This window comes from Eufriesea mexicana, unplaced genomic scaffold (assembly GCF_001483705.2).
Source record: "Eufriesea mexicana isolate 0111107269 unplaced genomic scaffold, ASM148370v2 scaffold267, whole genome shotgun sequence".
Classification (NCBI taxonomy): domain Eukaryota; kingdom Metazoa; phylum Arthropoda; class Insecta; order Hymenoptera; family Apidae; genus Eufriesea; species Eufriesea mexicana.
This window is the reverse complement of record NW_016908419.1, coordinates 146,603-171,853: the sequence shown is the minus strand read 5'-3', so window position 1 is coordinate 171,853 and position 25,251 is coordinate 146,603. Positions and strand designations below refer to the sequence as shown.

At 44.2% G+C, this 25,251-nt stretch overlaps 1 protein-coding gene across 1 annotated transcript; it reads right to left on the bottom strand.

Annotated features, from left to right (window-relative positions):
- Nucleotides 1–1,779: 1,779 nt before the first annotated feature.
- LOC108555694 (papilin-like) lies at nt 1,780–21,848 on the bottom strand. The gene is made up of 34 exons (XM_017911476.1): nt 21,785–21,848; nt 20,013–20,163; nt 19,716–19,839; nt 18,454–18,534; nt 18,179–18,351; nt 17,485–17,620; nt 16,589–16,932; nt 16,175–16,354; nt 15,795–15,968; nt 15,254–15,436; nt 14,779–14,914; nt 14,432–14,544; nt 13,918–14,299; nt 12,504–13,838; nt 12,074–12,425; nt 11,861–11,985; nt 11,558–11,764; nt 10,809–11,207; nt 10,241–10,597; nt 9,932–10,021; nt 9,595–9,771; nt 7,425–7,595; nt 6,700–6,915; nt 6,457–6,627; nt 5,959–6,372; nt 5,560–5,769; nt 5,209–5,376; nt 4,522–4,764; nt 4,127–4,437; nt 3,874–4,024; nt 3,115–3,627; nt 2,594–2,749; nt 2,400–2,513; nt 1,780–2,250 (listed from the first exon to the last, which is right to left on the bottom strand). The coding sequence occupies exons 2-34, from the start codon at nt 20,115–20,117 to the stop codon at nt 2,108–2,110; spliced, it is 8,154 nt and encodes a 2,717-aa protein (XP_017766965.1). The 5' UTR covers nt 20,118–20,163; nt 21,785–21,848; the 3' UTR covers nt 1,780–2,107.
- Between the last annotated feature and the right edge of the window lie 3,403 nt (nt 21,849–25,251).

The window sequence follows — 25,251 nt, the reverse complement described above, 5'->3', positions numbered from 1 at the left end:
TTTACACTAACAGTATTCTGTATGTAGAGTTCTATTTAGCACTCCTTCCCCGACACTTTCGAAGGGCTCCTAATAAGGCACTGTAATTTACTGTGACTGAAACGATCAGACGAAAGAAGAATGTCTTTTCCTACGGTTCCGTGGATTCTCTTTCCATCATCGAGTAAAACTTATGCTTACAGTATATGTATATATATAATATATATAATTATAAATGCTTTTGGTACCTTTCCCTTCGGAATTTCGATACGCTACGAGCTACTGATATTTTCCTGTCGTTTCGAGATTAACAGCATAAGCCCTTACTTAGGTACGATCGCATTAATTGAAATACAGTATTAATACGGTTGACAATAAAAATGAAAATTACTCAGACAGATTTGTATCTAAGATCCTAACAATTGGAAGCTTCCATTATTCAAGAGGAAAATTTCGACAATTGCGTGGCTTTGGAATATTCTCTACGAAGTTTCCGAGTTGTCGTAGCTTATGCTGTTATTTTCGAACGCCAAGGATTCACGATAGATGATACAGTATACATAGTAACAGTGTGTAGTTAACATTACGATTAAAATGTTCAGGAACAAATATATAAATGCAACACGTTAATATGGTGAAAGAAGGTGCGTATCGTGACTGAATAATGCTTGTACGTTGTCGTATGTACCTTTAACAATTAACTCGACGAATGCTTTCTTAACAAGCTTTGCAAATGAAAACGTATGACAGAAACCGTTTGATCTATTAGAATTTTCGCGATCTCCTTAAAATCCCAATCACGTATCTGAGATGTTTGGAATAATTTCCAAAAGGAAGATCGACAAGGAAACGTCGGAAATGTTCGACTCGTTTAAAAAGAAAATTTTCCTTTCGTTTTTCCATCTCGCGAGTGAATATTTTCCATCTCACGACGCAGCACCTTCGTGATTCTCATCAATCGTTCGCTACGATATCGTTAAATGTCATTCGATAATGGACTAATTCGTGCTATGGCAATATATCGGAATATCGATAAGGAATAAGTAATAACAGTATCATAGAGTATATAAATGGCGTACAGCGTAATAAACTATTTATATTGTACAACGTAACGTGTGTATATGCTTCATACAAATAGGTACAAGTTCCCATCCCCCCATTCTCTATCGCCTTTCCTCTTTCGTTTTACTCGATCACGCAACGCGACGTGCTCGATGAGAAAGAAAAGAAAGGGGATATCGCGACTGCTTTTGATCCCCTGACATGTCTGTTTCGCGGATCCATTGCTGCGACGTGTTTAGAAATCGTGCGATTTTCTCTCTGCATAGTATCGAGAATTTTGTTCCAACATTTTCCACCGACTCTTAAATCTTTCACCAAAATTCAGCGGATGCTCGAGAGACGTTTGAAAGAACGACGCTTTGTGTTTTTTGGAAGTAAATCGTTCAGAAATTTGGATCGATAAATCTTTCGAATAATTCACATAATTCACAGACGTGCGTTTCGGTTGAACGATATATAGACCAACTATTCCAGCTTCGAATTCGCATATCTTATCGCATGATTCCAGAGTACCTTCGTGGGTGTCCACCAACTCGAACTCGAACGCGAACGGAACGGAAAGGAAAAGGAAAAGAAAAGCAAGTAGTACCGATCGATGAACCGATCGAGACGCTTTCTCTCGTTCCCCGGAGGACAGCGATCATTCCTGTCCTGATATGGCTTCGACCGACTAGGATTCAGCGTCAGATCGTATATACATACATAAACGACAACGTTGACGACGTTGAATGTCTCGCTGTTGCTTAATTATATATTAAAGGTATCTATGTATAGACGTTCTAAGGCTTTGGCAGTGAATTAACGTCACGTTTATGCGGCACACACGCTCGAGACAGACGAGTGTTCGAATCGAATCATCACGCGGCCTCGTCGTCGTTTCCTTCGTTTATATATATATTGTTTTTCCCTTTTCAACCCTCGATAGATTAAGAGCTAATTAAAACACGCACGATCGTAATTGCTCTTTATCATGCTCGTCGGGCTCACCGGAAGCAACCAAGTGTTCTTAGACGAGGCTCTTCATGATGCACCTGCGCCTCCTCTTCGAATTGGCCAGGTGAGAACCTCAGGGGGGTAGCTGGCCGGCCTTGGTGCAGGATCGGCAGCAGAACTTCGCGTAGTACTTGTGCATGCAGTATTTCGCCTCCACGATCAGATCGCACTTCGCGAAGAACGAATTGTCCACGCAATTCGGATGAATAAAGATTCCTGGAAAAATACGAACTTTCTTTCCAATTGGGCAATTTATTTTTAATTTAATTGCAATTAGCCCTTAATTTACGAATCCGATAAATCTGATGTTAACGAATAAGTCGTAATTCTTAATTTATTGTGATGAAGAAAGTGTAAAAGTGTACCTGCGACTTCTATGGTCACTACAGAGGAAGACATCGAGTAGTCGTTCTTCGCTTCGCAGCGATATCTGCCAGAATCTTCTCGATTCGCGTTGCCAATCACGAGTCTGTTCACTTCTGCAAACAGATTCGAGAAGTTGGTGAAATAACCCTTCGTTTGTCAAATTTGATAACTCGTTTCCATAAAGCAAACATACCGGTGATTTGTATTCGATTGTTCGGCTGAATCAAATCGTTTTCTTTGTACCAATATATTCGAGGAACCGGATAACCGTCTACGTGGCAAGGGATGCTAATATCGCTTCCCTCGGGGAACTGATTCTGTCCTAACGTTATGTTGGTTGTGACGGGCACTGTCAAATAGCCGATATTATAATAAAACGTTTCGAAACGAAGCCGAGATAATTAAATAAAGAGAAAAAAGAAATATAAAAACCAAATTGCGTCGATAAATTGGAAATATGCACATGGACTCACCTCATGATCGATTTCTGTTACCAATTAATATTTAGCATGCAAGCAAAACGAAATTCAGCATAGCCAAACAAGTGAAAGCGTACCAAAGAATCCGCAATGGCGAAAGCAAGAGTGAAAAGAAGAAAAAAGAAATCCAATTGCACCGTCACTTTGAGAAACAGACATTGATCCCAGTATCAACATCCACTTTTTTACAGTGCAATCGGAAAAATCGAAAAATCACAGTGCGTCACCCACTCACCTCTAAACGATGCACCAAACTCTGCACTGGTGGTAAATCCAATGGGACTGGGAGTGGTAACGTGAGATTGTCTAGTCGGGTGTCCAGGTCCGTAAGTGTGATAGTCAGAGGCATGCGTTCTGTTGGGTTTATGGGGGTACCGGGGTTTCTCCGGTTTTCTAGGCGCCTCAACGAGGTACTTCATGTACTCGTCGTACTCGGGCTTGATATTGTACACCGGACCGACAGCTTGCAATGTCACCGACCAAGACGCGGCTTTGCCGATGGCGTTGAAAGCTTGGCAGGTGTACTCGCCCAGAATGGGTAGCGTGACGGTTCGTATCAGTAGTGTGTATTCGGAATCCTGTTCGTAAATGTCCGAAGAGAGCGGCAACATGCGATCGCCTCGCCACCAGGTGACGAAAGGTCTGGGCCAACCCCATGCGTAGCAGTGCAGAGATATGGGAGAGTTCATGGAAACTATCACGTGAGTGTTAGGTTCTCCCAAAATGGCTGCGGCTAGATCTGTCGGTTCTGTGCAAAGCGTGAGAGAAAACAACGTGCAGAAGACAGAAACGTGAACACCTTCATCGAGTTATTTGGATGGACCAAGTGATTATAAACGTGTCTAACATCGTGTATGGAACTAGAATATTGAACTGGGTTAGCTAGGTGCTACTGAGAGATCGACTACAGTGTGCAATGTAAAACACTTCCATCAAACACCTTGCAACGTAACAAGACAGTACTCTTTGTCAGTGGTTGACGTATGGTACGTACCTGTGATCACCAATTCGTATTCCACTCTTACCGGTGGTCCCAAACCATTGTCAGCAGTGCAGACATAAGTCCCACCGTCGTATCGATCTAAATTAATAATTTGAAGAGAACCATCGAGCAGGATGCGACGTCTGCTTTCCGAAGCTGCAATCTGGTGTGATTAATCTTCGTTATTATTATACCGTATTCTACTATTGGGATAATTATGGATTTATAATTCGATGAAATATTCATGAAGATTTAAGAATCTCACCAATGCCGTGCCCTTCCTCCACGTGATGGTTGGTTTCGGATTTCCCAGGGCTACGCACTGCAACGTTACATAGCTACCCTCCTGAGCGCTGACCTTTGGCTCCTTTGGCTTCTCGAGCGAAGCTGGTTCTGCTCCAGGCGGTGGCGAGGTAATCCATGGTCTCGGTGTAGTGGAAACTTCCATGGCTGCTGGTTCTAGACAGGAAGTGCCGCAGCCATTGTTGCAGCACTTCATTTCCCCAGAGCAATCCGCGTATTCCTGCTCGCACCTGGTGCTGTTCGACACGTTTGGACAGCGGCCTGGTTTCGTCACTATGGGAAGAACGAGAAAGATCACAATTATTATTAGTTTCATTCCTCAAACTGAAAATAATAGTTTAACTCGTCCGTGGTTACCTGATCTGCAAATTCCCTTGTACTCCGTGCCATCCTTAGTAGCGACGAGGGTGATGGCGCACTTGGTGTCATCCGGACAAACCTGAGTCCTGCATGGATCCACGCAACGGCATCGCTCGCAGTCCTGGGAGTCCACGAACGCTTCCTTGCCATAAGGACAACGAATGGTGCTGCATTCTTTGCGAGTTTCCACGCAAGGATCTTTCGCGTTCGCTCCAGAGTCTACGTCGATCTCGTTAGTAGCTGTTGAAAAATTCGTCGCAATTAGAACGAAGAAGGATATATTCGTTCTGGAAACGAACAGACAGAGATACGAAAAATATCGAAATAAGACAATAAAAAGAATAAAAGATAATAATAAAAATATAAGTATCAGGACAAAAGCAATATTACATTTTTGCTCTTCAGCAGGGTCTCGAAGCTTGGAAACGATTAAAGCTGACAAGATAAATAATCGAAGAATTATAAATACGAGGGAGAGAAAAGCAGAATTTTTGTACATAAAAGGAAGAGGGATGTTTGGAATAGGTGCATGGAGATTTGAAAAGATATAGATACGAAACAACGACGAAAATATAATGTACAACAGTGTAACACGTAAAGGCGTTCACCACGTTCGAAGCTGAAAATCTGAACGGGTAAAAAGGTATATATTCGGACGCTGTGGAACACGTTTTCACGACTTACTGCTGAGACAAGTGCTAATGCAAGACTCGAAGGTCTTGAATCTGTTACGATTGCCACCGCATCCAGTGTACACGAACGTACGACAGGTTTGCTCTTGCTCGTCGAAGTAGTACCGCTTGGACGAACCGGAAGTGCAAGATCCACTGTCGACCGGTTCTTTACAAACCGCTGAATCATCATCGTTCAAAACTCGTTATTGTTATCTCGAGCTAATTGCATTCTTCTCGAAAAGAATTCCCGCGTATACAATAATATTCGGAGAAAATTGCGACAAATTCTTTTCGAGCTCTCTTCCACATTTCCCCCCGCGAATCTAATCAGGTTACGCGAGCAACGAATAGAGCTACTTACACAAGCTCGAGAAGCTGGTGTCGTTTCCGGAGACGGGTTCTTCGTGATGTATGCAAATGGATTCGCACTCTACCATCGAGCTGAATCTGTTCGCATTGCCCTCGCATCCACCGTATGAAAATTCGCGGCAAATGCGAGTGACCGAGTCGTAATAGTACTTCCTGAAGTCACCTCTGCACTCGCCAGCATTCACCGGTAGGTTGCATATATCTGCAAAGGAAGATTGCATTCCTCGAGAACAAAATTCTTCACCGAAATGAAATATTTTCCTCTAATGTCGCCGAGTTTTGAACCGCGATATTTTTTACAAGCCTAAAGAATATCGAAACAAAAGCGAAGATACTATGAAAAATGCATTTACAAAGGTATGGCTCGCTAGGTAAATTAAAAGATTGGAACCTTGTCCATGGAACTTTCCGCAGAGTCGTTCGCACTGTTCCTCCGTTTGGAATCTGTTGGCGTTTCCTTCGCAACCACCATAGATGAATGCCTGACACATCTGATTAGCCGAGTCGTAGTAGAAAGCGGTACGATCACCGTTGCAAGTGCCAGGATCAAACGACATGTAGCAAATCGGACTCTTCGAGACAGTCTCGACCGGAGGTGCGGGTGTGACGGTGACATTTGGAGTTGCCTGCGTTGGTGGTTGTTTCTGACACTTCCTCTCGCAGGACTCTCTATCCTGGAAGCGATTCTTGTTACCTTGGCAACCGCTGTACTCGAATTCTGAGCAAGAATCCGTTCGATGATCATAGTAGTACTGCTTGACGAAGCCATTGCAGGGACCGATGACTTTGGGTAGGCTGCAAGGGTCTGAAGAGGACAGAAGAACAGTCGAGTGATCTTTTCTGAAAATTACGAATGTAAATTTACACAATCTTTAAATTGGTTACAAACCTTGCACGTCCTCGCATCGATACTCGCACTCCTCGCGACTGTTGAAGTTGTTCCCGTTGCTGTGACAGCCGCCGTACCTGAATTGCTTGCAGATGCCCTCTCTGCTGTCGTAGAACCATTTAACTTGTTCCTCGGAGCAGGGACCATGCTCGTCCGGAAGGAAGCAGAAGTCTGTAAAGTTTTAGGTAGCTTTGAATTTTACGTTTCACGATATCAAATGGTAGGTTGAAAGACATTACTTACCTGGTTTAAATTCGACCTCTTTCGACGGCGCAGCGGTGGTGATGGTAGTCTGACACCTGCTAAAGCAGTCCTGTTCCGAGACGAAATTGTTTTCGTTCCCACCGCAACCACCATAGTAGAACTGTCTACACTGTTGCTCGTACGAGTCGTAATACCATCGTTGGGTATAGTTGTGGCATTCTCCCATATGCGCGGGCAAGAGACAGGTGTCTTGCTCTGCGTTTGAGCAATGATGATATGAGGACATGTCTCTTATCATCGTTTGCGAGATAAAAAGTTCCACGAATGAAATTTATCTCTATTTTCCTGTCTTTCTCGCGTTTTCTTTTTCCATCATTTAAAACATTTCCCAATTTCCAAAATTCAATTTCTCTCGAGACTCGTGGAACTTTGTACCCCACATTCTCTGACAAATAAAGCAACATAGGACATGTATAAACTGATTGCAAATTTACGTGATACACGTATACTAAGAACATGTTTCTCTTTAGAAGGAACACGCGTTAGAGTAGAGTTCGCAGAGCAGATTTGCGTGCATACGGTACAATTGACATCGGAAACGACTACACAGACAAGGAACGACGACAACTCAAATTGCCATAGAAAGTGTTAATGATTCGTAAGCAACGATTTACTTTGACCGAGATTAACTTTGAAAGAGATTCGTGGGAAAGCGAACGAAACGAAGAGTTTCGTTTCGAGAAAGTGATTAGGCGAAATCTTACCAATCTTAGCAGGGCAATCAGACTCGCATGCATCCCTAGATTCAAAATTATTTTTATTCCCACCGCAACCAGTATAGTAGAATGGCATGCACCGGTTCTCCGACTGATCGAAGTACCATCGAGATTGCTTCTCACCACAGTTACCTTCCGCTCGAGGCAGCAAGCAACTATCTGTTAATCGCATTAATTATTACACCATGCAGAATTAGATTCTCGAGTAATATTGACCGTCTGCGATTTACGAATCCTTTTATTTCACCATCAAATCGATGACAAATATTAGAATTCTTAATTAAGGTTAATTAAAAATTAAATTAAATTTAATCACTTGAAATTTTTACCGGTGTCTATTTCACGTATTTCAATGTCTGTTTCGTTTATTATTAACGAGAAAAAGGGTTGAATAATTCGCAAACGGTTAATTTATCATGACTCTCGCATCCTTAGAAGCGAATATATTTCCTCAATTCCTGAAAATGTATGAGTTACTTCTCGCAGACACCGATTCCATTTCTCCCCTCACCGAAGCAAATCGACTTCTGAAACGGTATCGAATGCTCGCGTCGAATTTCGAGACACTGCTCTGTTCTTTACCCTGATTAACTAAAAACAGGAAGGCAGTGAAGGTGAAAAAATTATAAGAAAAATGAAAAATCGGTCAATTGGTCAAATCAAGCTTAAACAAATTAATCGATGTTTAAACGATATTTCTCCTCGAAATTCCGTATCGACGCGATCATTCAACGAACAGCAATGAACGAAATCGCACTTGTGCATCGAGAGAGCTCGTTACAGGCCAGGCAAAGGTGATCGAACGATCGTCCTCGAGGCCAGAACCTCGACAAAGTCGAATCACCTGTTCGATCAGCGGTGCGACAGCGTGATATCGCGTGCAACTCGAAGAAAAAGGGGTGCTCTTTCTGTGCACAGTGATGATAGGAGCGATCGATTACGATCAGTGGTTAAGACAGAAACAGATGATCCATTAGACTCGTAGCTCTCTCGTTAGACGTGCTTTGCGAGGACGAACAGGGGCAACAGACGAACCAACACCAATAACATCGAGAATTGTCTCTCGAAAGCACAAACAGCCCCATCGACACCCAATAACGAGAAACGACTCCCTTTCTACTGAATTGCTGTTATTCAAGAAGCAGACAAGCTTGTTCCTCCATCTCTTTTCCTCTCCGCGCTATATTCTCCTGCTCGATCAACCTTCCTCTCTCTTCCTTCTGCGTTTTCTACTTTTTTTTTTTTTTCGCTTTCTTTTTGCTTTTTCTGATACCTTTTACGGGGCAGCGCTGCTCACAGGCAGCACGAGAACGGAATCTATTGGCATTGCCTTTACAACCGCCGTAAACAAATTGGCTACACGTCTGACGCCCGGCGTCATAATACCAGCGCAACACAGAGCCCGGACAAGGACCGGGATCTTTCTCCAGGCGGCACACGTCTGTCAGTTTTACTGGAAATATGTATTTGCACGGATTACTATGAGGTCTCGACGCTCGACGATGATAGGTGCCAATTGGTGCTTGAATGTGGCGTGTGGTGCCTGAGTGTTTGCTGATATCGTGTTTGGTGTGGTTGAAAGTGAGAATTCGATTCGATTTCGTGGTTCAATGTGATATTCGGATGAGTAACTAAGTCTCTGAGCCGGGATTAGAGAGCACAGATCTGAATCGATTAACGAGAGTACTGATTCGTGTACCGGGGTGAAATTTTAGGCCAAACTTGATCTAATTTCCTGGCGATTTTGGTTCAGGAATCTCGGTTCCACTTTCCAGTTTCTTCGTTATTTTTGATTAAAAAATCATTGCAATTCGTGAACCGATTCTTCTGTTCGTCGAGACGAATTCTACGATGCTTCAACTCTCTCGATATCCTTTCGGATAAATGATACCAATGAATCTCGTCACGGTATTCACGTCGTTACATGTGTTTCCGTTCCTTTCTTAATCGAAGGGAAAAAATCGTTGAGAAAAATTCGTCCGATGAAATTAAAATAAAAAACAATCGTGATAAAATGAAAAAAAATACGGGAAAATATGTAACACTTTGAAAACGTATCTAGTGGAGGGACGTCTAATAAAATATATGAGTTCAGGCAGTAGAACGAGCGTGATACGTGCGGATGTAGAATCAAAGGAATCACGCTGGATGAACGTACCTCTTCTTCCTGGCTGCAAGCATTGCTGGTGACAAGCGATTTCCGTTGCAAAGTTGTTATCGTTTCCTTTGCACCCGCCGTACCGGAATTGCTCGCAGGCTTGCAATTCCGCGTTGTAGAACCATCTGGTGAAGTTGCCTTCGCATGGACCTGCCTCTTTCGGCTGCTCGCAAGCATCTTAACGAATAGAAAAATCGAAGACGCGGATTAAACACCTTTACAAGTTATTTCCTGACTCGTTATTTCGCGAGTGTAATTTTTGTAGAGAATTAGGTGGATTTATCAACACGATCCACGGGAGGAGACATCAGCTGCATGGTTTTTAAGACCAACTTACCCAGATCGGTAGAGACACAGAGTTCCTCGCACTCTTCTTTAGGGAAATAGCCCTCGCAGGGTCCGGAGATCCTTGGTAGGAAGCAGACATCTGCAAAGTTGTCGGAAAAATTAGTTTCTTAATCTCCAATATCTTCGATAAAATTTGTGTCTCCTACAGGTTATAAAAGAAATAAAAAATGATGAAATTTGTCACAGGATTTAATGAAAATCTGAAATCTGGAAGACAAGGAAACTTTAAATCATCCCTTAAACCGCTCAAATATTTTTGAAAAATTCTCCAAAAATATTTATACTAGGTTCAATTTACCTTTTCCTTTAGGCTGCACGCACACGTCTTTGCATTCTCCTTGAGTCTTGAATCGATTGTTGTTACCCTCGCAGCCTCCGTACCAGAATCGCGAGCAACCACCATACTCCGTGTCGAAGTACCAGTTGACGGTAAAGTCTCGGCAGGGTCCTCTGTCCCTCTTCAACGCACAAGCCGAGCCAAGGGAAACTGGAACCGACAGACAGCCCTCGAAGTTCTCCCCTTGAGCTTCCTCTTGCCCGTCGGGACAACATCCGTACTTCGAGGCGTCGCAAGTGCAGCCAGCGTAGTTTGCACCCTTAGCCGGCGTTTTTCCGTCGGAGCAGCACTTGAATTCGGTATTCTCGCAACCGCAACCTGAGAATTTAGTCACGAGACGGGTTGCTACGAATTTTTCTCTGCTCCTTACATTCGATGCAGTCTTCGCGTGATTAAGATAAGAATGATAAGGAGTATCCCGTGTAATATCGTCGGAAGATAGACAGGAGTTCTGCGATTAACTACTATGATTATTGCATTGATGATGTTTTATACCAGAATTAGTGAGATTTCACTTCTGTGCGATTACCTAATCCGCGAGGTCCTTTGGCGATAGTGACACCATCAGGGCAGCATCCGAACTGGTACGTATAACACGGACAGCCATCGTAATTCGGTCCTGTGGCCGGGGTGAAGCGGTTAGGGCAACAGCCGTGAGGCGTGTACTTGCAACCGCAACCCTCGCTGTTCGGTCCGCGAGCAGCAGTGCTATTGTCAGGGCAACAGCCGAATCTCGTGTACTGGCATCCACAACCATAAAAGTCTGGCCCACGGGCTGGGAGTATGTTGTCTGGGCAGCACTTGTACGGTGTCGACAGGCAGCAACCCTCTCTATTTGGACCGTGAGCTGGGGTGACACCGTCCTCGCAGCAGCCGTAGGTGCTGTTCTCGCAGGCCATATAGCAGCCAAGGTAGTTGGGCCCAAGGGCTGTGTGATTTTTCGAGTTATTCGAGTATGAAATAAAAGTACTTTGATACGCAATAATCGGCCGATGATTAATTTCGAAATTCTGATAACAAATGTATGTAATTTGAAGGAATCGAATACCTTGGCTTACGATTTAAATTCCGATGGCATGAGCCATAATTAACGATACAATCAATCACGCCATTTTATCCGACCCGTATTACTTATATTGGGCCCTATCTATAAATCATGTCTTTCACCCGTGACACTCGTGTTTGGCCCAATTTTCTTACCACGAGTCTCGCACGATGTTCTAGACGAAGGGATTAATTTCCGTAAATGTAGAGATTGTATACTGTTTTGTGACTAACCTGGGGAAGTGTTGTCTGGACAGCATCCGAAGTACGACACGGTGCAATTGTCTGCGTTGATTACACCACAGCCCTCGAAGTTCAAACCAGTCGCGAACGAGACACCGTCTGGACAACATCCGTAGGTAGTATTCGTGCAAACTTCCTGTACAGTAGTTGTCTCGTATTCTTCCGTCGTGGGAGTGACAGAAGTAATCTCCTCGCAACCTGTAACCATTATATGAACCAAACCTCTAAGTACTATTGCGCGATTATGGTAGATTCTTAATCGTAGCTAGCAAAAATGAGATGGTGATACTGTACCTTCTCCGTCCGGTCCAGCAGCGGATTTCATTCCATCAGGACAGCAACCGAATTCGGTAACATTGCAGCATCCCAAATTATCTTCTCCACTGGCTGGAGTCTCGTTATCAGGGCAACATCCAAATCTGGAATATTTGTTAAACATTAGGGTAGAATATTTATTGAACATTTAAATATTTGCCTGGATGGAAAACGAAATTTGTTGAAACTAACTCAGTCTCGTTGCAAGGTTTCTTGCAGCCCTCAAAATCGTTGCCTTCGGAAATAGTAACTCCGTCGGGGCAGCAACCGAATAGCGTTTCATCGCAGTTCGATTCGGGACAGCCCTGATTCTCTGGACCAGTGGCTGGGGATACTCCGTCGTCGCAGCAACCGTATTTGGTATCGTTACAGGTCTGTGCAATGGGACAGCCTTGGCCGAATGGTCCTTGTGCCATAGTGACTCCATCGTAGCAACAACCGTAGATCGAGGTCTTGCAGGTCTTCTTCCTAGGAATTTTGCAAATGCGAGGTTTGCGCGATGCGGTTTCTTCGTCTGGGCCGATAGTCGTCCAGAATTCGGATACTGGAACGGAAAAGTTAAGTATAATTTCGTGATCTGTTAGTGAATCAGCTGAGGTATCAATCGACTGAAATAATTTACTGTGAGTTTTCTCGGTCATTTCAGTCTCCTCCTCGTCAGTCGATGGTGTTAATCCAGATACTGTCGTCTCGGTCACTTCAGACACAGAGGTTTCACTGCTCTCTGTTGTTGCACCAGACTCCGTAGTTTCTCCTGACTCGGTGGTGGCACCAGATTCAGTGGTTTCACCGGAAACCGTGGTTGCCTCGGTTGTTGTTTCGCCGGATTCCGTGGTCATGCCAGATTCGGTAGTCATGCCAGATTCGGTAGTCATACCAGATTCGGTAGTCATGCCAGATTCGGTAGTCATACCAGATTCGGTAGTCATTCCTGACTCGGTAGTCATACCAGATTCGGTAGTCATACCAGATTCGGTAGTCATACCTGACTCGGTAGTTACACCAGACTCGGTGGTCATACCTGATTCGGTAGTTTCGATCAGAGCAGATTCCGTGGCCTCGGTAGTTGCTCCTGACTTTGTTGATTCGGTCATTTCCGTCGCTACTGATTCTGTTGTAGCTCCAGATTCTGTCGTAGCTCCAGTTTCTGTTAGTCCAGCTTCTGTCGTCGCTCCAGATTCCGTTGTTTCAGTGACTTCCGTTGTTCCGATCACTTCAGGCTCTGTCGTAGCTCCGGACTCTGTCGTGGCTCCAGGCTCTGTCGTGGCTCCAGGTTCTGTCGTAGCTCCAGACTCTGTCGTGGCTCCAGGTTCTGTCGTAGCTCCAGGCTCTGTCGTGGCTCCAGGCTCTGTCGTGGCTCCGGATTCTGTCGTAGCTCCAGGCTCTGTCGTAGCTCCAGGCTCTGTCGTGGCTCCAGGCTCTGTCGTAGCTCCAGGCTCTGTCGTAGCTCCAGGCTCTGTCGTAGCTCCGGACTCTGTCGTGGCTCCAGATTCTGTCGTAGCACCAGGCTCCGTCGTAGCTCCGGACTCTGTCGTAGCTCCGGACTCAGTTGTGCCTCCAGATTCTGTCGTAGCTCCAGATTCTGTGGATTCTTCTGTAGCTCCAGATTCTGTAGATTCCTCTGTAGCTCCTGATTCCGTGGATATGGTTGATTCTGTAGGTCCTGACTCAGTGGTTTCTTCAGTGGCACCTGATTCTGTGGTCTCCGTGACTAATTCATCTGATTCCTCCCAAGGTTCGCCTTTCACATCCGCTTCAGTGACAGTGCTCTCTGTTTCCGCTGTTGCACCTGATTCGGTAGATTCTGTCAATCCAGTAGCTGCTGGCTCCGTAGATTCCGTCAATGACGAAACAGTGGTACCTTCCGTCTCAAAAGAAACTGTGGACTCGGAACTCTGATCGGTCGATTCGCTCGTCGTTTCCTCGGTTGCTCCGGATTCGGTTGTCATGTTTGTTTCTGGATAATTCGAAATAATCATAAAACGTAGCAAAATTATCCGTGAAATAATTTTAGAATTAGAATCTCGTCAATTTACCACCAGACGCCGGAGTTTCCTCCGTTTCAGAAGTCGACTCGTCGGTGGAACCCGAGGTGGATCCCTCGACTGTCTCTTCGGTAATGTCAGATTCCGTGATTCCAGACACCGTAGTGAACAAGTCGTCATCTTTCCCAGTTTCGCCAGTCCCACTGCCCTCGAACGACGTCTCGAATCCTGACGAGTACGTGTACATGAACGAATCGGTAAAGTCTGTGCCACTTCCTTCACCGCTTCCGGTTTCTGTAGGAGGTATATCGCCCCTGGTGTACCCGGCATCTCCTAACATTCCGTCATATGCGTCGCTAACAGAGGTATCACCAGTGTCTGGTGAACTGAGGGGAGTTGCCTCGGTAAGGTCTGCCATCTTATTCGATTTATCCTATTGAACGAAATTGTATCGATTCCAGTTGGAAGATTAGAAAAATAAATTTTTAGACAGTGATTCTTCCGTAATATGTCAACAAGAATTTAAATTCGGAAGGAATTCGGACTATAACCAAGTTTTACTAACGCTGGAGAGACTGGAGGAGACAGTCACGAAGTCCTCGTCCTCGTATACCTCGCATTCTTCGTCCTCATCGGTGAGATCTTTGATTTTGTCCGGCTCCATTGGAATTACCTGGTCTGAAAACAAGGTCTGGATCAAGATCGAGAGTTCCGTGTATTTTTACCGATAAATATCGCAGCTCGTCAGGATGAACGGAAGCTAAATGATTCAACGAAGTAATCCACTTCGAGAATGATTTCTCGTACCAATTTGTGCTAACTTTCTCTTACTTTGCGTAGTAAATTACGAAAAGATAGAAGGAAATTGAATTTAATCGAACGCAAGTCAATTTCCTTGGACTTGAAACGTACCCTCCTCGCACGGTTGGTCGTTGCAGTGTTCAAAGGAGAATATGATCTTGTCGGGGCCGCAGTTGCTCGACACCATGTTGTCCTTCATGCAAATCACCTTGCGGTCCATCGTGCCACTGCCGCACGGTTTCGAGCACTGGAACACGATAAGGTGATTAATGGAAGAAATTTGAGGCGGACGCTTCTTGTTAGGCTCGCTACAAAGCCGTCGAAGATATTGGATTTCTTCGGCGACCAAGGGAACACGACGCGGTGCATTTCTCGCGAATACCTCACGCAGCAAGGGCAGATTTTCTAAGAAAATCAATCGCAAATCGAAATCTTCGACTGTTCAACGAGGAAACGAAGGAAGAAGCTGCGAAATTAGGTTCTACGAAATAGCTCGAAAGAAAAACCTTTGAAAATTTCGAAGAATTTATCTTCGATCGTCATTATTTGTGGGAAATCGTTCTCGATTACTTGAAATATCGCTTACCTTGCTCCATGGTCCAGCGAACCATTCGCCTTTGCACTCCTCTTCGGCGGTGCAGACCTTCGTCTCGTTCATCCTCTTCTTCGGATCGCAGTTTTCGTCAGATACTTTCTTCATCGTTTCGTCGTCGAAAGTGCCGCAGAACACCTTGCGGCTCTGCACACCTGACCCACAGTCCGCCGAACACTGAGGGCCCAAAATAATCGTTAAGCCGATCGTGACTTGGACTACAAACGGGATTTTTTCGCACAAGTGTTCCATAACTTTATAAATTAACGCGATTAAGGTTTAGTACGAAGTCTGGCGATAATGTCCCGTATGATTAAACTCTCGTCCCCGTTTCTTCATCCCTTGGAATAAATCAACGAGTCTGACCTCGTTAGACCGATAAGAGCCACCACTTGGCGACGTATCGCGTGCGTAAGAATTTACAATCTCGTTAAATTCGGGACAGTGGAGAATGGCGTGTGACGCGTGTTAAAATTACATCGGCAAAATGTCACAACTGTCGACAAGGTTCCGAGAAGATATGTAATTAACTTACGTCGCTCCACTGAGAAGCGAACCACAAGAACTCGCACTCCTTCTTGCTCTCGCAGTCCCGCGTCAATTCCGGCTTCTTCGTCGCGTCGCATTTCTCGTCCGGATAAACGGTCCCATCTTGAGTGGCGCAGCGAGTGGTCCTGGTCTCTTGAGTCAGCCCACATTTCTCGTCGCACTGGGGAAAAGTGACCAGAGTCAGGCAGTAATCTCGAAGAACCGTCCGGGAAGAAATGGGACACTTTTCATTTAAGTACGTGCTCTTGTAATATTGCTTGCCGAAATATTTCTATCAGAAGCTTCTACTTTCCGCGGTGGGAATATTCGAAATGGAATAGGCACGAGTGCTTTTGGGTGGTATCGCGTGAAAAATTGCGAGCTTACACCACTCCAATCCGACGTGACCCAGTCGAGGCCCGCGCAAGGTCTCAATTCGCATGGTTTCTCACGCTCGGGAACCTCTCCCTCGCAAGCCTTGTCCTCCAGCACTTGGATCCTGCCGTTTATCTTCTTGTAACACGTCACTTTTCTCACCTGCTTCCCTGGACCGCACAAACGGTCGCACTGTGCAACAATAAAACAGACATCTCCATAAAATTCCGGTCAACTTCGAATACCCTAACGCGAAATCTTATAATCGCTTTCTTTTCGGATTTAAAATCATTTCTCCGTCGGAAATAAATGGAAATCTAGATCTAGATAATTTTTCAAACTTCATTCTTAAATAACTGATTAAATTAACGTATTCCCTTTCAAATTTGCAAGATGAGTACTTGTTTCGGGGTAAGGAATTCGTACCGGTTTCCATGGTCCTACGTGGAATTGCGGGCACACCAATTTCCTGTTACACTCCTGGCTGGTGGGCCCTTTTGGTCCCACCTTCTCCAGACACTGACTGTCGTCCACCACCGTGGGGATTCCGCCGGAGATGACCTGCTCGCATTTGATCTCTCTGGTCTGCTCACCTCCTTCGCCGCAGTCCTTGCTACAAGGGCCCCACTCGCTTTCCACCCACACAGGTGGACACGGGTCCTGGTTACAAGCTTGTGTGTCAGCTGGTTCCAACTCCGGGTTGCAAAGGCTCTCATCCACCGGTTGGTTATCTCTTCTTCGAACGCAGGCCACTCGTCTCGATTGATAACCTTTGACAAAACATTTCCTCGCGTTGACAAATTTTTCACTGTATTAGACACGTCGATACCGTAACGAACGAAATTTTACAGAAATTTTGGTCGCTATAAAATGCACGATACCCGAAAATTACGATTAAAATCGTTTACAGCTTCACCGATGGATTACAACGCGAGCATAGGGGAGAAAAATGAAATAAATTCTACGTTTCGTGGAACGATGAAGCGCGAGTTCCAGTGAACGGGCTGGAATAAATTCCATTTCAGAAACGGGAAGGAGGATCTGCTTTCGAATGCAGGGAACACGGACAACTTTCACCCCTAACGGCCGATCCACCTGTCCGATAATTCAACGCGCGAAAGACACGGAATGATCTGTTTCACGGAGGCTAAATGGAAAGCATATTAATTAATAAACGTTCATCAAACCCTAGCATCCGTCCGCTCGTAAATTGCTCTATCAAATTTAGAACCGATGGAGTCCTTCGGCGCACTGGCTGCCCAGGCTATCCGATTATCGATCACGTTCGCCGTGTACTTAGGTATTAATTTTCGAAATATTACCTCCGCCGCAAGTCGCACTGCAGCTGGAAAATTCTTCGGTTATCCACGTGTAGCTATCCGCGCCTGTTTGCTGAGAGAATTTCTTCTGTATGCTGTACTCGTAGTGCACCCCGACGTTATGCTCTTGATAGAGAAGCTGTTGAACATTGCGTTAAAAGAATTATCCCTCTTCTCGCTTGATCGTCGATAAAAAGTATTAAGCTTCCCTCTAAACTCTCCTCGCTCGACTGGCATTCGGTTAACTTTCTCCTAATTGATTTTCAAGTTAGGAAATGTGGCACAGAAATTGCATAATCGAGAGACAAATTATTTTTTCCTAGCAATTATTTCCTTCCTTTGTTGGAATTATTTCATAATTTTAGCTAGATAATTTATTAATTAATAATTTGGCTAAATAATAGCTAGCAATTAATTCTTTCCTCTGTCGGAATTATTTTTTAATTTTTAGGACTGGTCCCATTTGACTGATAATTTTACTCGGATAATTTGTCTCTGTGATTACGTCTGTTTAATTAAATCTCGTACTCTTAGCGAAATGAGTTAATTTTGCGCAGAGAAGCTGGAATTAAGGAGCATTTTACCATTTAGTCGTTCCACTCGTTCTACTCGTTTTACTTGTTTCAACGAAGGGAAGCGAATCTTTTCGACTATATGACGGTGTAATTCGCTATTTAAGAGCGATGCAGCCACTTACCACCACGTAAATTGGTTCACTCGTCGGCCCCAAGGTGGTAATGGTATCGGGTGCCGCGAAACCTTGCGGATCTCTCGAATAATGGAATATGGTCCCGGCGAATTTCAGGCTTCGCGGAAAATCTATCCTCCAGTTTCCATTTAGATAATAGTGCCCCGAAGTGTTTCTAATAGCTGCCGGTATGAAACCAGTTAAAACGTCAACAACGAACGATGCTTTATCAACTCTTAATTTTCCCCGTTAGAACGAAAATCGTGATATTTAGATTCACTCACCTAAATAATTGTTCGACGCCTCGATCTCCTTTACCACCACGTTCGTTGCTCCCTTGGGTATCAATATGATATCGACGTATCCTGAGGAAAATTCGAGGAAAAATACAATTACCATAAATCTCGCGATATTCTAGCATATTATTCGCTATAATCGCTATCTGCAAGTGTTCCAATTTAATTCCTATAATATTTCTTAACACTTTGACTGCCACGTTAGTTATATATGACCGGCCACAGTTTCTCCTGTGACGCCAAGATAATCATTTGAACTACTTGTAAAATTACAATTGTAAAAATTGAACGAAAATTGACAGTGCAATTTGAATATAACCGCTAATTAGAAGATACTTTGAAATAAAAAGTGCCCCATTGAATAATTACAAATTTGTATTAGAACATGGATCAAAAAAATATTAGAACAAATCTTGCATCTTAAAATTGACAGTGCAATTTGAATATAACCGCTAATTAGAAGATACTTTGAAATAAAAAGTGCCCTATTGAATAATTACAAATTTGTATTAGAACATGGATCAAAAAAATATTAGAACAAATCTTGCATTTAGGGGTACACTCCCATGGCGTCCTGAGCGAGACATGTGATTTCGGCGTGGCAGTCAAAGGGTCAACTTTTTCTAACAGAATTTCACATAATAAAATAAACCTATATTGCACCATGCATTACAATGCATCGAAAATGTGGGGCACTTTTAACCCCTTGCACTCGACGACTTTTTCGTTACAGAAAAATAGTAATTCGAAGACTTTCTGTCATATAGAGTAGAATTAAGACATAGAATTATTTCTCTTCCACATTCCACACATCGTTAAGTAATTTTAAATTTGATATATTAACGTCGATCTTTAGAATCTGATTAAATGGTGACTGAGAGTTACCTCTCGAGTGCAAAGGGTTAATCACATCGTGTCCCAAAGAGTTGAACCATCCCTAAAAATATCGATGGTTCATCCACGATTATCGAGTCATCGACGCTTGACAATCGAGTATATAATATGCATAGTACCCCTTAATTAATTAATTCGCAATTTATCTCTCGATATATCTCTTTCCTCGACACCTCCGTTCACGAGGGGTTAAAAAACAAAGGAAATGTCCTAAGAGAATCTTCAGCAAACTCTGTGCTGACTGCTCTCCTCGCCGATTGCCGCAGCTTCTCATTCATCTCTCGGTCGCAGCCTTGATCGTGCGGGAACCGGCGAAGAAAAGGAAGAAATCGAGATAAAGAGATTCCTCGGCTTACCCCGTTGAAGATCGTCGGTGTCGAACAAACTGGAAACGGTGTTGCAGTCGGAGCCATCGCCGCCGCATTCCCGGCACGCATCCTCCTTCACGTCGCTTCCAAGCATCATGTCGCATCCGACGTGCTGGCAATCAAAGAGGAATTACACGCTGACGCGTCGATCGGTATCGTCGAGTTGCTCTAACAGGATCACAAGCTTTCCCGTCCCCCGATTGTCTCGCGACAAAACGAGACGGGCCCGAACGGAAATGAATTCGCGTTGGTCCCGTCGCGGTGAATCGGGGATCGTTAACTCACCATGCATTTGCCTCCGACACAGACGTCGTTCTTCTCGGCCTCGCATGGCGTCCCGTCGATCACCATCTGCCTGTGCTTGTAGAAGAAACGCTCGCCGCGCGGCATGCAATTCAAATCGCACTTGTTCGGCCCGCCGGTGTACGGGATCCAACTGCGAACGATTTTGCGCGATTAGTCTCGCCGTTGGCCGTTTTATGGCGCGAAGATCCGGCGATCGCCATCGATCTTCTCGATAACTGGCTGCTCTCCTCTTTCAAAGCAGCTGCCAGCTTTTTAAGCATCCACCTGACGCGATTAGACGCTGCGTTTCCCGCCCTTTTTCAACCTTCCATCGCTCTTACCAGGATTGTTTGCATTGCGTAAGAGGATGTCAATGACGTTACTCGAATCGACTTTTTAGCACGTATTTGTTCGTGGTATTGCAATTTCTTTTTGTATGCTTCACTCTACGGAGGCACATAAAGACACGCTCGTTTAAAACTGATGCTGGGTAAACTAAGTACAGGTAGGTACTCCTACAACACGGTATCCTATAACACGATTCATAAATTGCGGAAACCCACCTACAACACATCCTATGACACGGTTTCGCTCTAACGCGATAAGAAAATTGCAAAAACCTTTGTACAACACTGTACTTCTACATAAGCAGTGACGACGAAGAAATTTATTAAATCAAAGTTGCGTTAAATTAAAATAATATTTTTGCATTTCTTTTGTTTTGTGTCGTACATACGTTTATATTTTCAATGAAAATTAAGTTGTTTATGTAGAATTAAGAAAAAAATTTGTTTTTAATAAGTTTTCGAAACGTAACCTTTTTTACTGACTCTGGGTCTCATACAACACGGTTTCACATAACACGGCATTTTCTAGGAACCTATCTACCGTGTTATAGGAGGGTTACCTATATTTGGGATCCTTTTCATAGATGTATTTAAATATATTTACAGGCTACAATTCTATGCTCTATATAGTTTTCTTGCATAGTTGAACGCAAATTTTATTTTTTCGATAGGCAGTTGGAAAAATTTCTATCCGTGGAACGATCCAGCTAATGGAAGATTGAAATTTGGGCAACTTGCTCGTGGGCGAATTACGCAATCACTTTTTATAGTCTCTGGAGTAAACGCAAAGGCATGACGTCAGTTCAGTGTCGTGCTTAGAGAAACGGGTCACCTTCAATTTTTGCCATCAGATCACGTACGCTTTTATTGCGATTGCCTTCGGAAGGACCATTCTAAAATTAACGCGCGTTTATGAGAAAAAGTAGCTCTGGAACGAACGCTTCAACCACGAAATAGGAGTACACGAGCGTATGGAACGTTCGAATCTTCGCAAAATTTATGGCCGATATACTCGATTCGCGTAAAAATATTTGGAGCCAAAAAATCCCACGATCTTTCCGCCGTATTATTTTTCGAAAAATGAAAAACCATGTCTCCTTCTGTGGAGATAATATTCCGTTAAATATCGACGGAATATTTCCCCGCCGTGAAAAAGCGCTTTTCGCGAAACAATTCGCGTTCCATCGTCTACACGTCTCGGTGACGTGAAATTCGAACGCGGGTTCGAACGAGCATGGATTTCAACTTCGAACGACCATTAGATCTCGCCGGAGATCGGCGAAAAGGCCACGACCCTCCCCTGTCGAATATGACGTCGACGATAAATCACATTCGCCGCGTATCCAGCAACTCCATCGGGATTCCAAAACGATTTGCAGCGATGCGCTGACAGTACGCGTCACTGGGACCGTTCTCGATACTCACTCGTAGTAAATTCCCTCGAACGGTATGCTGTTGAATTCGGCGCACTGCTCCGCTCTGAAGTCCTTCGCCTTCATTCCTGGACAAAGAAACACGGGACAGCGTGAATAAATCGCACGGAATTAATTTCCAACCTTGAGAATTTTTCTTCCCCCGTTTCGCTGCGAAAGTCTAGATGATATTACGAAATTCAGAAGTGTGAGAAAAATTCGCACCGATTTTTATAAGCTCGTATGACTAATGTACTGGTATCAGGATGATAAGGATGACAAGTGTTACCTATCTTCCAAATGGTAATTCTTTGGATCGGTGATCCTGTGTGTTATTGACAATTTAGATATTTTAAAGGTGTTAAGATATTCTAGGTATTAAATAAAATCCAACGAAGTCAACGAACTAAGTCGAAATTCGAGTTAATAAATAATTCGCCCCATTTTACCTGTCAATTCGGGTATAAATAGCACCAATGAAAAATTTAACGCACTGTCTGTCGTATTAATTTTTCACCCCGTTGTTATTTTAAGAATCTGAAACATCTTCTAAACGAATTACCGCGAAATCCGATTGCGAAAATCGGAAATTCGATAGAATCGGTTAAACGTTCGAGGATGGGGACATGGATGGCCGCGAGAAATGAGCCCCACCTAGGAACTGGAACACGAGGGTGTTTTACTGGGTCGCGAGGGAGCTCGAGGGAAAAAAGCCCGATGCGAAAGCGCTCGAAAAGCTTGCGGTTGCGGTTACGAGTGCGGTGCGTTCGCGTGCTTTTCTTTCCTCCCCTTGTTCGCCTGCGAAACTGCACTTCACCCTACGCGTCCCTGCGAGACGTCGAAATAAATATTGAAACCGACCAGGGGCCGAGACCCCATCTTCTTCATGAAGAAATACGCGTGTACGAGGGGCAAGGACGAAGATTGGAAAATGTGTCTGGTCACGGTATGCGATGGGGTCGAGGGTGCGACTGGAGCTGAAGCATCACACCCAGTAGAGTTCCAGACGCGTGGATCCGGAAGATTGTATTTACAGACGACACTGGGTTCAATGTCGGGGGTATCGAGCGAGTCGAAATCCGACTCCTTTCGGATATTTTATCATGACACTACCGAACACGTTACGTATAACCTACCCTCGAAACGTCAATTTTAATACATATTGCTCACAAATCGTTTGGGCACGTGTTTATTGCGTATTAACGCTCTAACATGGACTGACAATGAGTCACGATCATTCGTTGCGAGACGAGCTCACAAGCAGACTCTCAAGTATGAAAAAGAAAAGGACGAATATGGTTTACAAATGCGAGTGGATCTTTGGACTTTGCTAAAATTTAATCATCGTTTTTACGAGGAACGAGACGATATTGTCACGTTGACTAGTTAAATAATCGGATAACTAGTAGAACACGTGTACCGAGCATCCTTCCAACTATCCACCGCAAGCCGAAGAGAATAAATCTCGCTCAACGCGACTAATTAAAAAAGAACCCCTGACACCAGCTCGTAAACCAACACGCAGAATGAAGAAAGGCCTGGGACCAACCTAGGAACACCCATACGGGACTCCCCTTGGTCGATTCCGTCAATCAAACGAGCAAACACCATTTCGATCAGCCCCGATGATATCACGCGGCTGTGAGTCCACCCTAGTACCATCGGAGATGCTCGTAGGCTATTTTCCACGGTGACCAGTCGCAAAAATTTGGTGGTTGGAGAGCACGGAGCACCGTGGCGAGTCAACAGGAGGGAAGTTGGGACGTTCAGGTAATGTCGATAAATCGAGCGAGGTAAAAAGGACGAAGAGATATCCCGGCGGGACTGGTACAGCACACGCACGGGGGATACGGCAGGATTTATGACGGAAGATTTCTTGCGAAGACACAGGACCGTGCGACGGGGTGGGGCCATTCGGGGAAACGGGCCGCCACGGTGACCGCAGAAGAGGAGGAATCTCGATCGCGAGACCCGCGATCCCGAAACGATGTCAAAGGTCCCGCGACCCCGCTGATTTATGGCGGACCGCTTTTCTCCTGGGACGCGGCGGTCCTACGATTGACCTTGAACGCCCGCTGGCGAATCGATGGTTCACGAGGCACCGTTTCAGGGTCACAGGAACCTGCACGAACCTCGTGGACAGTCCGCAAGATGCATGGGCCGTGATCAGGGACTACGGTTTTCGGGATTATAATTATTGCTCGGGACCCGAGGTTAAACCGATGGATGGTATCGGATGAAAGAGTCGGTTGCAGCTCTGCAAGTAAAATTTTGAAAAAAAATTTCTTGCCTAATAATCGAAATATATCCTCTTAAAATAATTCTTAACCCTTTGCACTCGAGAGGTGACTCTCAGTCACTATTTAGTCAGACGATAAAGATCGACGTTAATTAATATATCAAATTTAAAATTACCTAACGATGTGTAGAATGTCGAAGAAAAATAATTCCATGTCTTAATTTGCATATGATTTCTCATTTACCATTTTAAAAATAAAGTCTTCGAATTACTATTTTTCTGTAACGAAAAGGTCGTTGATTGCAAAGGGTTAATTGGCGAAGCAATGGGAAATTTTCGAATTCCATAAATATAGTTAGTATATTCTATCAGTAGAATAATATTATAGCATGAAGCATTGGGGTTTTTGAAATACTGTGGCCGTTATGGCTGATTCAACTCCGCGTTCCATTTCCCCTGTGATTTATGAAGATGCTAGTATTAAAGTTCGCGGTGGGTCTGTCATTTCTCTGACACACCTTGGCCGTAATTCTGAAAAGAATCGCAATATCTCACGTTTGGGACGTCTTCTGTTTGTTCCGATCCTTTATGCGCCACTTGTCTCGGCCAGGTGTCGTTCATCCCCCTAAACGTCAAACATCCTTCAGCATAGAAGCAAGAGGAAAAATATACACGCGTGGTCTGAAGGAACGTTATCCGTGCCTGTTCTGGTTTTCGAACAAACATCCGCTAGGTGTGCAAAGAAGAGTGCCAACCAATCGACTATTTCCGCGGATCTATTAAAAGAGTGCGAGATAGGAAATACACTCGATGCCGAATGGAGGTCTCTTACGTTCTCTGTGTCGTCTCTACGAAGTGTCCTAAAGAAGAAGAATTTATTCAATCGCGTGTTCAAATAGCCCAATTGGTAACGCGATCATCTGACAAGCGAGAGACCTAGATTCAAAGCTCAGTCTATCAGTTCGATCCATCGATCTTCTGCGCTTTAGCTACTTCTACGTTTCTCTTGAAAACTTCCAAATCAAACGAGATCTCAGCTTAGGAGGAGACTTTCCTCGCATTTCTCGAATTGGTTCTTCGATAATGCTTATAGCTGTCTTTGGGTACCAAGCGTCGTCGATGCATTGGTTATTTATTTAGCTTCAGGTCGAGTTGCATTTTTCAGCTTCTATTGATCTTAGGAGGCCAGGTATCAGCACTGACATCTGTTATAAAATGATTAACTTTAATGTCAGAATAAT

Bases quoted from the DNA above. Each gene is read 5' to 3' on its own strand.
- LOC108555694 (XM_017911476.1), bottom strand. From the start codon at position 20,117: ATGCCGCGCGGCGAGCGTTTCTTCTACAAGCACAGGCAGATGGTGATC. The intron at 11,208-11,557 runs GTTAGTCACAAA...AAAATCACACAG, and splicing joins TCCAGACAACACTTCCCCAG to CCCTTGGGCCCAACTACCTT. The intron at 6,373-6,456 runs GTTTGTAACCAA...TGTCCTCTTCAG, and splicing joins TCGATGCGAGGACGTGCAAG to ACCCTTGCAGCCTACCCAAA.